Genomic DNA, 13405 nt, shown 5'->3' with positions numbered 1-13405 from the left:
TTAACAAAATCGTAAATTTCTTTGTTTAAAATACAGAAATCAGTAAATTTTTAACAATGGACATAAAGAAGTACAAGTATTCTTAGAACAAGTCGCCAAAGACTTATTTTATAAGCACAGACTTATAAGTACCGAGCACGGTGTCCGAGTAACTATCAATATTCGTTTTTTTTTGTCAGGTTCCCGATATATTTAAAATTTTATGATGTCATACCTGACTGTGAAATTGACGTTTAGTAGAAAAATTTGACATTTGCAGTTGGTTGTATGTCTTGCTGACTTCTATGCAAGATCTGCGTCTTTTGTGCAGATGGCGCGACATCCAGCTCGACAAGGAACCGCGCACCCCACTTCCGCCACGTGTTTCTGTGTTATTTACGTTAATTCCATTTAATTGTTCAATTTCTATGACTCTGATATTAAACTACAACCGAACAAGTGTTAAAGTTTCAAAAAGAGCAATAAACAACATTTAAATTCGCCATACAATCTCGTGGAATTTTAAACAGCAAAGAATTCTTATTTGAAATTAAGATTGGACATCAGATAATTTATACGATTGAAGCATTAATCAACAAAATATTTACGTGGTCAAAAAAAAACTAGCAAATATTTATAAAAACAAAAAAAAGATCTGGTGTGAAGTAAAACTTGTGCAGACATTGCATGAGGTGAAAAATTGCAAAGTTAACAAAACTACATGAAGTTAATATTTGCCACACTTTATCAACGATTCAAACAATGGATTTACATGATGTTAAATTATGCCTCGATCCAAGTAACTGGTTACTTAAAACAATTAGCTTTGAGAGTTTATATCGTGGACTGTTCCCAGCTTACGCCAAACAAACACATGATAAATAAACACAAAATGTATCCCTCGTCGCGAGAATTACGTCTCGGTGGTGTAATTTTCCACGTCGCGAGAAATATGTCTCGCTCATGTGATGATGATGATAATGATAACTGCCTAAGGGGAAAGAAAATTAATCCCCCTGTCCCTCAGTCCGCGATATTATGAATTCTATTGCATTTTCCACGGTCCTTTTCCCAGAGTGGGACAACGGTGGGTTGATTTAAGTGCCGTAAATGAACTATTAGCAATCTTGTGTGAGGGATTAAGAAGATGATAATGTAACACTTAAGTACAAGCATCCAAAAACCTTATTTATAACTTGATAAACAAAGGATGAGTCCTGACTATGTGAATCTCATAAAATCTCCCTAGCAAGTGCTTTATCTGACCAATTTCATGACTGTTAAATTGTATTAGAACCAGGTAATGATTAAAATCCTAACACGAACTGTGAATTTACAATTTAAATCAAATTTACACCACGTGTTGGCGTCGGTCGAAAATTCGCATATTTCCGATTGGAAGAACAGCAATAATTAGCTACGTTTGTTGGGGAAACTTTGGCGTCGTCGAGTACGATTTATTTTCGTTAAACAAAGGCTTCCTTTCCCCCTTTTTTTAACAACCAAATCAACTAAACTTAATCTAGCTCAACCCTCTACCAAGCAAGCCAACTTCTATCAACCCTCTCACTAGATACAACCCAGAAATCCCCCAGAAGAGCTACCAATTACTAAAAAGGAATTAAACTTGCCTATGGACTATGTTTAACGATGTTCTTATTTAATTTTTTTTTTCAAATTCAAATTATTCAAATGTGATTTCGCGCCGTTGTTTTTTTTTTCAGCGCGAAATTTTAATTCAAATTTGGTCACCACAACAAAATATTTTTTTCTTCTTTTACAGTTATGTTCGTGCAGAAGAAGGGACGAAAATCGAAGAATCGCTATGGACTAAGCGGATTGAGGAGCGTAAAGGGTACATTTTTTTTTCTTTAAGATTATCTGTTTCATTTCGTGTGAATATTCTCTTTCAATTAAATAAATCACAATAACAACTTACAAAAACGAGGAGACCTTATTGAACGAGAATGTTACCGAGTGTAATATACAACATTCTACAACATCGTAGTTTCCTTGTTTAAATTTAAAATTCAACTGTGACTTTTATAGTATTCTCTGTCGTGTATAACTAAAAAATAAAGAACTTAAATGTGTAAAAATGTATTAAGGATGTTCAATGAGTTTCACATTTACAGTTGTTTTATGCATCAACGTAGGCCGTTTTGTGATTGCTGTCAAATTAATTTGACATTCAAACATATATAAACGTGGAATTTATTGTTGCCTTCCTTGAAAATATGTTTGTAATTTTTTTTTTTATTTACAGTAAGTTCGTAGAGGAGGCAAGAGGCATCAACAACGTAAAATGGGTAAGTCTGTTTTTTTAATTCTTGTTTTATCGTGTAAGAATATTCTGTTTAATTTAAATAAATGGGTGTAAAAGTTTCCAAAAATAAGAAGAAAATGGGAATTAAAAGAAGTATTAAAATGTGTAATATACGATGTGGTATTTCCACGGAAGTTTCAGAGGAAATTAAAAACACTTAAGCACATTAACTTGATAAGGGAGGAAAGTTGTTAAAACTTAAAACTGCCAATTCAAAAATTCTCTACATACTTATATAAAAAGTAAAATTTAAAAATGTCCACTATTACTAAGAAGTTGCAAATTGGGAGATTTCTAAATTTCGCGGGTCACTAGATGTAAGAAACAGTTATAGAGGCCCATAAAATGTTTTATAATATACTTACATACAAGAATAATAGATAAATCAGTAATAGAACTTTTCGGCGAACACAACAGTGTAGAAATCGCTAGATTTCAAGGAGCAATACAACATAATTACTGCCCCTGCAACCGCGTTACAAAAAAATTTTAATTGAATTTAATATTTCGGTATTAAAATAAATTATAGCGTAGGTTATTGATATAAATTAGATAACAAAAAAAAATGCGCTTTTTCGATTTGTCGTAACAGAGTGAATATTGAAATTTAAGCCTCAAATCAGGTCTGGTTGTAAACTGTATGATATAATAACCCCACGTCATCCAATGTCCTAAAACAAACAACTAATGTAAAACGGCCTTTAAAATATATTTTTCGTAGAATGGTTTTCCATGATTAAAACTGTCTGCACCACTGTAATTTATTATTAGCTACGAAATCATGGAAACTTAAACATCTATACATCAAACGCCACTTAAAACCAAGAAACTGTAAAAACGATTTTATTTTTAGCATATTTAACAATAACAATCTACTTATTTTTTTTCAACAGAAACGCCATTCCGTGCATCCTAAAATGCTTATTCAAAGACAACGCATCTTCAAATTGCTCCAAACAAACAGTACACTGATTCTCCCTAACAGGTCCTCGGTGCTCCCCAGGAACCAATCTCAAATTATTTTCTAATTCTTTAATCGCAAACTTGTCATAACAGTCATTATTATCAAAATACGTGTTCGTGTCCGTGATTTTATGGAAATGTGCCAGATGTTTAGCTAGAGAAGGCTTCACAACAAAACATTCGCCGCATTCCATGCACTGATACGCAGTAGACACGTCTCTATGGCTAATTATATGTCCATGGAACTCCGCCCTCTCCGTGCTTTTGTAATCGCATAGTTTGCAATAGTACGTTCCATCGAAAGAAACCGGTTTGTCGGCTTGAAGATCCACGATCTCTTCGCTAGCGGGTTTTTTATTCTTCACTGAGCTTATCCCAGATCGTTTTCGTTTTTTGTTCTTTGGAGTGTCTTCAGTCTTCATGGAATCGTTACTAGAGTCTAAGTTTGAGGGTTTACTTTCGGCGTCGCTGTTAGATGAGCTCATTTTCTCACTGGAACTAGTTTCGTCGGAATCCTTTGGTTCGTTGATGAGGGTTTGTATAGTGACAACGGGGTTGTTATATTTGCAAACTTTTGTGTGAGTTTTCTTATCTTCTGTGGTTAATTCTTCTTTACATAACATACAAGGGGACTTTTTCTCTTCATGCGGCGAACTCACAACTCGGCCGGCACTCAAGTGGTTGATTTGTTTACAGTTCAAACAGGTTTTGAAGTTGTCTTTTTCACGGAAGCTCATTTTTTGGAAGCAGAACTGACAGTTTGAATGCACGATCGTCGGTTGTACTTTATCACTTTTTTGACACCTTTGTTTATGAACGGCGTAGGTCGCCGTAGACCGGAAATAACTTCTGCAATATTTACAGGTAAAGATATAGACGCACCTTTCTCTGTCCTGAAGATGCCAACTAATATGTTCCGCACTTTCTTCGTGACTTAAAGTCACAGTGTTCTTACACACTAAGCAATTGTAGCTTTTGATTGCTGTACACGACTCGTGTGTTTTAGCGTGTTCTAGAAACTCCGAGTCGCTTAAGAAACTAGAACCACAAACACTACACTTGCTGATGCTTTGCAAATGATTGGAAAAATGCGAAGCGTAGGTTGTGGGCAGAACAAAGAGTTTGCCACATTTTTGAGCAGGGCATCTAAACCTGACGTTTTTACTCAAGTGGAAGCAGAAATCTTCCATATGACTATTCAGTAGTCCTGAGGTTTTGAAGACTTTTCCGCATTCGGGACACACAAAAGGTGAACCATTCTCGTGCGTTCTGACGTGTGCTTTTAAAGAACACTTGGTAGGAGCTACGTATTTGCAAACGTAGCAAATCAAAGAATCGTCCAAGGGTCGATTGGTACCCAGGAAATGAGCCACCATCGGCATTTCTTGAACAGTTGAACATTCAGGACACTGCGGTTGGCTTTTACCCTCATTCAGAGACTCTATTTTCGAAATTACAGGCATGGTAAACTCGTCAACTTCAACTTCTTGTTTAATTTCCGGCTCAGAATGCCCATTTGTCACCTTATTAAGAGGTTCGGGTGGTTTCGTCTGCTGCGTCACGAACTCACAAAGAGGAACATTAAGCGAGATCTGTTTGAGAACAAGAAGAACATTAGTCGTGCCTTCCGCGTAATGAAAAACTAAGTTAAAAGGTCGCAAAGTGATTATCTGCTTCCCGGCTTCGGTGTCATCAGGCGTGTAAAATTGGCAGTTGATGTATGCCGGGCTTTCGACGAATTCTTCTTCCTCGTCGTACAGAAAAGGTATGCTTTCATGTCTTGCGAAACCTGCCAGTTCTACTGGTAGTAAGTGAATATCCACGTTGGCTAAATTGACTTGACCTTCTGCCAGAGTGAAATGTTTTCTGGTGTGAAGGAGGAAAGAACAACGGTTGTAGAACGTAAACGTGTTTGTGCATGCTGTGCATTTGTACTTGATGATGACTACGCGACGATTGATATGATCTTGAAATGTGAGTTTTGAGGAGAACCTGCAAAAACGTGGTAACAAGTGGATTTTACTGAAAGAGAAACTTACATGTTCTTGCACGAGTAGCAAGGGTAGACTTTGAGGCCGAGTTGTGGTTTGAAGGAGATCCATTCAGGCGATTTGTCGAAAAGAATGTTCCACTTTGATTTGAGCGAGTGCTTTTTTGTCTAGAAAAAAGTAAAAATGACTAAGTAACAAGTTTTTAGTAGTGGCAACATTGAACATTGCTTGTCTGGTCGTCTTAAACTTTAATAAAAAACCAATTACCAATTAAAAGTATGGTAATTTTAACACTAATTAAAGCTAAATAACAAAAACTCGATGGTGAATTTGACTTCTTCGAGAATTGGCAGTTGAATACATGAAAGTTAGCCATGTCAAAAGCGTTAAAAGGCACGAAATTTTTGATGGCAAAGGACTGATAACTGGTGGTCACATATTTTTGCATAAGATCCCAGCGTGTTTTATAGTGATTACAAAAAATCGAACATCAAGTTGGCTTTGAAATTTCGTGATTTTGCCGCCTTGTTCTGATGATGACTATATAATCTAACTTTTTCAAATGTGGGCTACTTATTTGACCCGCTGTTGTAGCAAAGTCTGAATGGATACAACAAGCATGTGATACCAAAGTAAAGTTCTTATTTGTATTATTTTTAATGTACTAAATTGTTTGGTGAAATAAGGTGAATATCAAATAGAGAAGTATCAAAATTAATATACTATAGAAACTTCGAAACTTCGACGAACCACCTTAAGATTACTTTATAAATTCCAATAATGTTCACAAATTCTTGGAGTATGAATAATGCAACAATGCAACGAAACTTTCTAAAATGCGTCACTAACAACTAATTAACTTCGTGTAAACATTAAACATACGCTATTTTATAAAGACTAGAAGCTTCAGTTTCCACTAATTAAATTGCTCATATCCGCTATATACGTATAAGAATAAATTTGTAGCATGTAGCTGAACTTCAATGCGACTTTTAAAAAAGTCGCATTGAAGCCAAATAATTTCCAAGCCATTAAAAATATTACACGATCTATCTAATCAAAGTGCTTGAGCTTATATTGGTCAATGCTATGCAAGTGGAGCGAAGTCGAATAGTTGTAAAAAATTAATTGAATAATATTTTGTTTTTAAATGGATTATTTAGCAACTGTATGAAGCTTGTTATATAAAATTGACATGGCTCAGTAATTACCCTTGTAAGTCATTTTTAGTGCAGCAACCATAAAATCTGTTAACATTGCGATTCATACCTGGAGATGTCAGAGAAGTTATCTGTAGAATCAATTTACAACACGCCTGTTATTTTTTTATAATATTTCCTTGTTAGCCACTCACCAATACACTATAATTGATAAAATATACATGCACTAGCGGTCATTAATTTGAGCACACCTTACTTAGATTTCTGTTTTCAAAAATTATCAATCACAAAAATAAAATTGTTTGGTCCAATTTTCTTGTATTTTCGTCCATTCTAATCAATTCTCTTTAATTCGCGATCCTAAGAAGTGTTTTTTCAGAAATGCACCCACTAAGTCATAGAATAACTGTTACTATTGATAATTGATATCTAGTTTAAACCGATTGTTCTTGTATCTTCAGGACCCACTAGATTCGCCTAAGTGTAACATCACGCTACTTAGATCTGAGTAATTATACCGGGTGTCTGGAAAATGGCGGATTAGCTCTCCGCTACGCTCTTAACAATCAACTGGTGAGTCTGGGGAAAAGTGAAAAAAAAATTCCTACTCACGTTTTGGTGGAGTTATGATTTTAAAATTGTTTTTTTTTGCTATGTTTAACAACTAAACAACACATTCATTATCAGATTATCACAATAACTAGTAATAAATCTTTTAGTTTATATTTCTCTTGTCCATGACCATGTTTCATTACCATTTCAGTCAGAATGTACAAAGATATGGTTGTGTTGTTTTTGTAATAATTTGATAAAATTCCATTTGACAACAATGTTTACCTGATATAAAGTGAAAGTACAAATCAACAAAAATCGAGTAAGCAGTTAAAAATGTTTGACGTTTCAAAAATTGTCAAAGTTTTCAAAACCCTAGGTTTAAAAGGTTCCAGTTAATTTTAGGTTCCCTTGTATTTTATTTTGAGACAAATTTAAAGGAATCTGGTATTTTGTTGCTGGATGAACTTGAAAAAAATCTCTTAATCTTACAAGTACATACTAGCCCCGCCCACGCACCCTCTCTTTTCTTAGAGGGTATGTCATTTGCCAAAATCGGTCTTACTTTAGCAGGTACTAGCCACCCCCCCACCCCCGCCCTCTATTTTCTTAGCAAGTATGTCATTTGCCAAATTTAGAAGGTACTAACCTCGCCCACCCGCCCTCTATTTTCTCAGAGGGATCTCGTTGCCAAAATCAGTCTTATCTTAGCAGGTACTAGCCCCACCCACCCGCCCTCTCTTTTCTTAGAGCGTATCTCATTTGCCAAAATCAGTCTTACCTTAGCAGGTACTAGCCCCACCCACCCACCCGGTCGTTTCTTACAGTATATCTTATTTGCCAAAATTAGTCTTGTTTTAGCAGCTACTAGCCCCATCCACCCACCCTCTCTTTTCTTGGAGGGTATGTGATTTGCCAAAATCAGTTTCAGCTTAGTAAGTACGGATGACTAACTTTTATAAAAAATGATCAAAATTTGGAAACATTACGAGCTTACTTATATGCACAAGGCAGGAATTTTGAACATCTCTAGCGTTTAATTAGTTATGCTTTAATGGATTTTTCTTTTGTTAATTTTGTTTTTATTTATAATTTATAAATATCTTATTAAATGTTTTTTTTTGTTTATTTATCAATGAAACATAAAAGCTTGATAATAATAATAATGACTACTGATTATGGTTATTGTTCTAAAAAAACAAAAGGTGGATTCAGTCACCATCGTTACTAATAAATCAGAAAGTAAGCTGGAGGTATTCACGCATTAGGTGCGTGCAGTATTGCCAATTTTACTTTTATAAAATTACGTTTTGCTCGTAATCTACATCATAAAGAAATTTTTATTATTTTTTGGGACTCCCGAAACCTCCGTACATAACGTGCTGGAGAGTTAATCCGCTATTTTCCAGACACCCAGTATAGTATAGGAAGTAGGAGCTTTAATTTTATTAAGCAGTAATAATTTCCAAAAAATTTCAGAAATAAGGTGTGGTCAAAATAATGAATTAATATTTCAACCTTCTAACTAATGGAAATTCAGCCTTTAATTATTTGCTATTGTTCTGTGTAAATTGAATTGTGGAAAAATAAGGTCGAAATTTCAAAATACAAGAAAACTTCAATAAACCAACCGTACGAATATTGTTAATTTACTTTCAACACTTTGCGAACCTATCTGTGCACGGTCTCGTGTATTTGTCGAACTTTGGCAAAGTGATTCTGGTCTAGTGACAAAATGGCGCAAAATTAATGTACCTATTGATTGTCACATTTAATATTTGGGTCCATTATGGTTGGTTCTAACCTAGATTATTTTTTTAGAAGTGTAATAACAAGTATGTCATATAGGCATTGTTCCAATTTCTAATTTATTTTTAAATGCAAGCAACTGACGCGTTAAACTATTAAATTTATTTTTAAATTAATACACAATTACGAGTCCAATGGTGTCAAAATAACTATTACTTATAAAACACCACCCATAGATAGTGAACAGATGGGTGTGATATTTAGTTTGTTCAAATAAATAAAAAGCTCAAATTTTGAAAAGGACAGGTTTCCTAAAAAATATTTCATAAATCTGGAAAATGTTTACGAACACGAAAATACACATAGCTCAGCCATATTTTCGACATCCTTGTATACGTCACTTAATGCAAATAAACGTAGTCAGTATATGTTCATTATAGTGTGAATTATCGCAGCTCTACTAATATAACAAGAAATTTCGTATAAGAATTTCTACCGCAAAGTATCACAAAGTCAGGATGTTATAAGCTATACTGATGTCATCGTGATATAATTTTTTTTTTAATGTCTTATTTTTGGTGATAATTTGCACGCGTTACAATAATAATTGATAATTAATCGCCGGTAAGTAACAATTTTGACACTTGCTTTATAACATCAAATATCGCCGCATGATCAATATCAACATAACAGGATCCTACAGCCTCACCCAAATTTAAACAGCGCCGCGCATCGCTAATAGCATCAATTTGTCACTACATACGTGTGTGAACATTTTTTCAAAGATAATTTAAGGTTGATTTAACTTTTAAATTATTCCACCGCTTCCGTTCATTACACATATTGTTGTCTATATGCATGCATCCAACCTGTTCTGTCTACACCCAGACAGCACACACCATGACACCTACCCAAGACACATTACTGGTAGCTGACAGCATGATTCCTTTACCGTGACGTTAGTTGTATACCTACAATTAAGATTGATAGAAAACAGAAACATATCGCATTAAAACCCTTACCAAATATAATAAAGAACACACCGAGTGACATTTCACGAGCTTGCACAAAAATGGCGCCAGTCTAGACTTCCAAGGCAACACATCCCACCGTCGATTGTTTCGAAAGCTAGGTTAAACCACTGACCCTAAATACAAGCACAGCAGCCGTAGCGTAAGTTCGGATCATTACCGCCAGGGGCGCCACCTCCTTACAAAGTCCCGAAGTGTGCAAGGTCGCACCAATCCACTCACTAGGTCAAATATCTTTATTTCAAATATATACATAATATAAATGTGCATTTTATAAAAATATAAATAGTGGTCCTTATACATGAAAACACATAGTGGAATGTTAAGTACAAAATTTGGTAAGAAACGACTTATTAAATTAAAATTAAATCACTCAAGCTTCATGAGCTTCTTCACCTGCTTCAAACAAGTAGTAGCAGGTCTTATCACAGTCCAAACAATAGGAAAAGTGACGAGAACCAACCCCAAAATAAACGTAATCATATTCTGGTTGGAATGTCTCGCAAACCAGTTTGTGTACACACTTAAAATCAGAGCTAACCCTCCGAAAGTAAAAGTAGTGACTCCACTCATTATGTGTATGAACTTGTTGATCCGGGGACTAATGTAGTGTCTTAGATCTCCGTGGTAGAGGGCCGCAATTCCATCCAGACATGTTGGGATGCTGCAAGCAATCCCCGCTACCCCAAAAATAGCATGCCAACTCTTGAAATGTTCCTTGTTGTTGTAGTTTTTAGTGAGATATGCCACTGTAAATCCACTCAAAATGAGCACTATCGCAATCGTCAGAAACACCCAATGTAGTTTCACTCGAACTTTCTTTGGTAAAGTCCCCGTGAAGAGGTTTTCCTTGGATATGGTCAGAATGGCCTCGGTCATCAAAAACATCCACTACAATAATAACAATGAGGTTATGTCACACTCCTGCAAATACTTACTCCAATAGATAACAGAAGTGGGTGCCATGAAAAAAATACAAATTCTCCAGAAAAACAGAAATAAATAATCAAAATAACAAAAAGCAGTACACAGGCGTGTGCTGCCGTTGTCATGTGTTGATTAAACGTTGACAGGGCTTCAGTGGCGGGCGATTCTTTTTTTTCTTTGGGGCGTTTGTCTGATGCCATTGCAGTTGCACTAGTCGAGACACTTGTCGGAGTGCTTGCAGATTGGAGAAATGAAGTGGTTTCGTCGGTTTCGTCCTCGTCACTGTTTACTTGCGCAATAATTTGCAGTGGATTTCCAGCGGTGTTTGCACTCGTCATTGTTACAAGAAGCACGGATAAAAGAAGTCAAGTACCGAGAAATACGGCGGGAAATTACCGGTGGTTTTTCTGGATTATATTATTAATGAAGTTGATATGGGTATCATGTTATGTTGAGTATCCAACATAAATTAACTAACGTTAATGGCGCACATGTCGCGATAAGCCTATAAAAAAGGTAATCCCGTAACAGTGGGGTCAACTGCCACTGGTAGAAATTTGTTTTGTTGTGGGGAAAGAGATACTTAGGTCGTTGTATATTTGTTGTCAGACTCTTCTTTGTCGGTGGGAACTGATAAGGTTTGTTTTCAAAACCAGAAAAACTGGTTTTTAAACAAATAAAATAAAAAAGATCATCCCTTAAGTACTTCTACACGCTTTTTAATTAAATAGTTAAGGTTTTAGGAAAGTAGTGTACGACAGATTTTTTTTGTTACACATAGTACATAGTTTAAGGAAAACAAGGAAAATAAATAACGATCATGTAGATAACAATTTTATCATTTTGAAAAAGCACAGAAACTTTTTCCTTTTAACAACAAACTGTGGTTACAACAGAACCACACTATTTACTTCTGTAATGTTTCACCTACAATTTCACCTGGTCGACCAATGATTAGATTATTTAGATAATTTTAACTAGAAATGTGTATAACTGGTTGTCTATACCACCGAATTGTTGATTGATGTTATAGTTCACTGGGTTATTTTATCAATGTTATCATTAGACTAGACCACAGAACATCCTTATTAGCACAGTTGATGGGAAAACCTCTACAGTGATTACTACTTTTTTCGTTAATTGTGAAAATGAAAATGTACGTTGCGGTATTTTAAAAATTAACCGATAACCTTTTACTAATGTCCTAGAACCTAGACTGTCACTTACAATGCCTGCAGCGTATTTTTTTATATATGGTCAATTATGGTGTGCGCCACTGTTTAAAACAATTACAATAAAAACGTTTTGGTGGCTTATTGAGAAAACTGAGTCACGGAAATACCTACCTACTTAATTGTAACAACATAAAAAGTATAATAATAACAACATTCCTAATCGTGATGCTATTGTGTTTTAATATTAAAAATGGTATAGAGTATGGTAGATTTTAAAATAATGATAATAAACTCTGCTCGTAGTTCCACTATGTTTTGCTTGTGGGCAATTCCACGAAAATGTCAACCTCAGCACATTTTTTTGAAAATTGTTAAATTAATCTAAATCTTACAATTAGTACTTCTAAAAACTTTAAATTTTACGGGCATATATTTGCTTTTACAATTCCATAACACCCACAGTAAAAATTTCTTGTTATTGAGGAATTAAAATTGTTCAAAGAAATCTTAGATATTATATCTTCTCTAACATTGCTAGAATCAAAGTAAATATCTTGATTTACTTACAATATAAAGCACGGTTGTAAAGAGTGCACCTTTATTGACAATAATGTACAATCAATAATTATCCCAACATCATCTTTAAAAAAATATTACACTTCTTTCTTCTGATATATGTGATACTTGGTGTAAGGGACTAATTTTCATGTTATTCGGAAATATTAAAAATAATTGTAAATCAGGTTACATTATCTCTTTTTCTCGTTCTCGCTCTCTCTTTTCATTGTACTTTTATTGAAATTGCCTTGTGATTATTATTAAAAATCGCATCGTTACTTACGCGAAACGGAATATTGTTTTTTCAGTGGCTTAGCTTTGAAATTTATTAATTAGTCTTGACAGCCGTCAATGTACCAATAATTTGATTTTACTGTGTTAATCAACATGTCTTTAACATCCACTGAAAGAGTAAGAAAACACCGATAAAATACCTCAGAATACCTACAATCAACCAACCGAAAATATCAGCAGGAACATAGGGCAAACATAAGCTGTACAAAGAAAAAAGACATTGCGCTGAAAAAAGTTAAGATACCATGAAAATAAAAAGGAGAAAAGCGAGAAAAGCCAAAATGAAAACAAACAAATGGAAATTTCAAATGATAGTAATGTCATCAAGTAAATAAATTGTAAGTTCGGTAAGTTTGAATATTTTTTCTTTTAGCACTTGATCCTTTTACTTTAACATTACATACATATTTGTTTATTTCAACTTATAGAGGTTTTTATAAAAAAATTAAATTTGCAAAATCAAATTTTATAATTTTCGAAAATGCTAGAAATGGTTCATTGTACTTCATTGGCGAGGCAAGTTCTGTCTAAACAATCTTCGACCAACTTTTTCTTTTGTTTAAAACACGAATTTGCAATTTTTCTTACTTACGTGATAGCTAATACTCACAAGTTCGCGTAAGAAACGATGACATCGTGTAAGTAACGCAGTTTTTTCTCTTTTCAGACAAAATCACAATTAAACTTCCTCTCGGTTTTT

General features: G+C 34.5%; 2 protein-coding genes across 2 annotated transcripts; both read right to left on the bottom strand.

Annotated features, from left to right (window-relative positions):
- Positions 1-3120: 3120 nt before the first annotated feature.
- LOC135126994 (zinc finger protein 687a-like) lies at positions 3121-9887 on the bottom strand. Its single transcript, XM_064053276.1, has 4 exons — positions 9743-9887; positions 9632-9691; positions 5308-5426; positions 3121-5260 (listed from the first exon to the last, which is right to left on the bottom strand). The coding sequence occupies exons 2-4, from the start codon at positions 9659-9661 to the stop codon at positions 3178-3180; spliced, it is 2232 nt and encodes a 743-aa protein (XP_063909346.1). The 5' UTR covers positions 9662-9691; positions 9743-9887; the 3' UTR covers positions 3121-3177.
- An 86-nt stretch (positions 9888-9973) lies between these two features.
- LOC135126995 (transmembrane reductase CYB561D2-like) lies at positions 9974-11163 on the bottom strand. Its single transcript, XM_064053277.1, has 2 exons — positions 10690-11163; positions 9974-10642 (listed from the first exon to the last, which is right to left on the bottom strand). The coding sequence occupies exons 1-2, from the start codon at positions 11014-11016 to the stop codon at positions 10121-10123; spliced, it is 849 nt and encodes a 282-aa protein (XP_063909347.1). The 5' UTR covers positions 11017-11163; the 3' UTR covers positions 9974-10120.
- Positions 11164-13405: the final 2242 nt, after the last annotated feature.

This window comes from Zophobas morio, unplaced genomic scaffold (genome assembly GCF_036711695.1).
Source record: "Zophobas morio isolate AGI-343-1 ecotype UQ-CSIRO unplaced genomic scaffold, CSIRO_AGI_Zmor_V1 ptg000011l, whole genome shotgun sequence".
NCBI lineage: Eukaryota > Metazoa > Arthropoda > Insecta > Coleoptera > Tenebrionidae > Zophobas > Zophobas morio.
The sequence above is the reverse complement of the archived record's forward strand: the minus strand, read 5'-3'. Positions and strand labels throughout refer to the sequence as shown.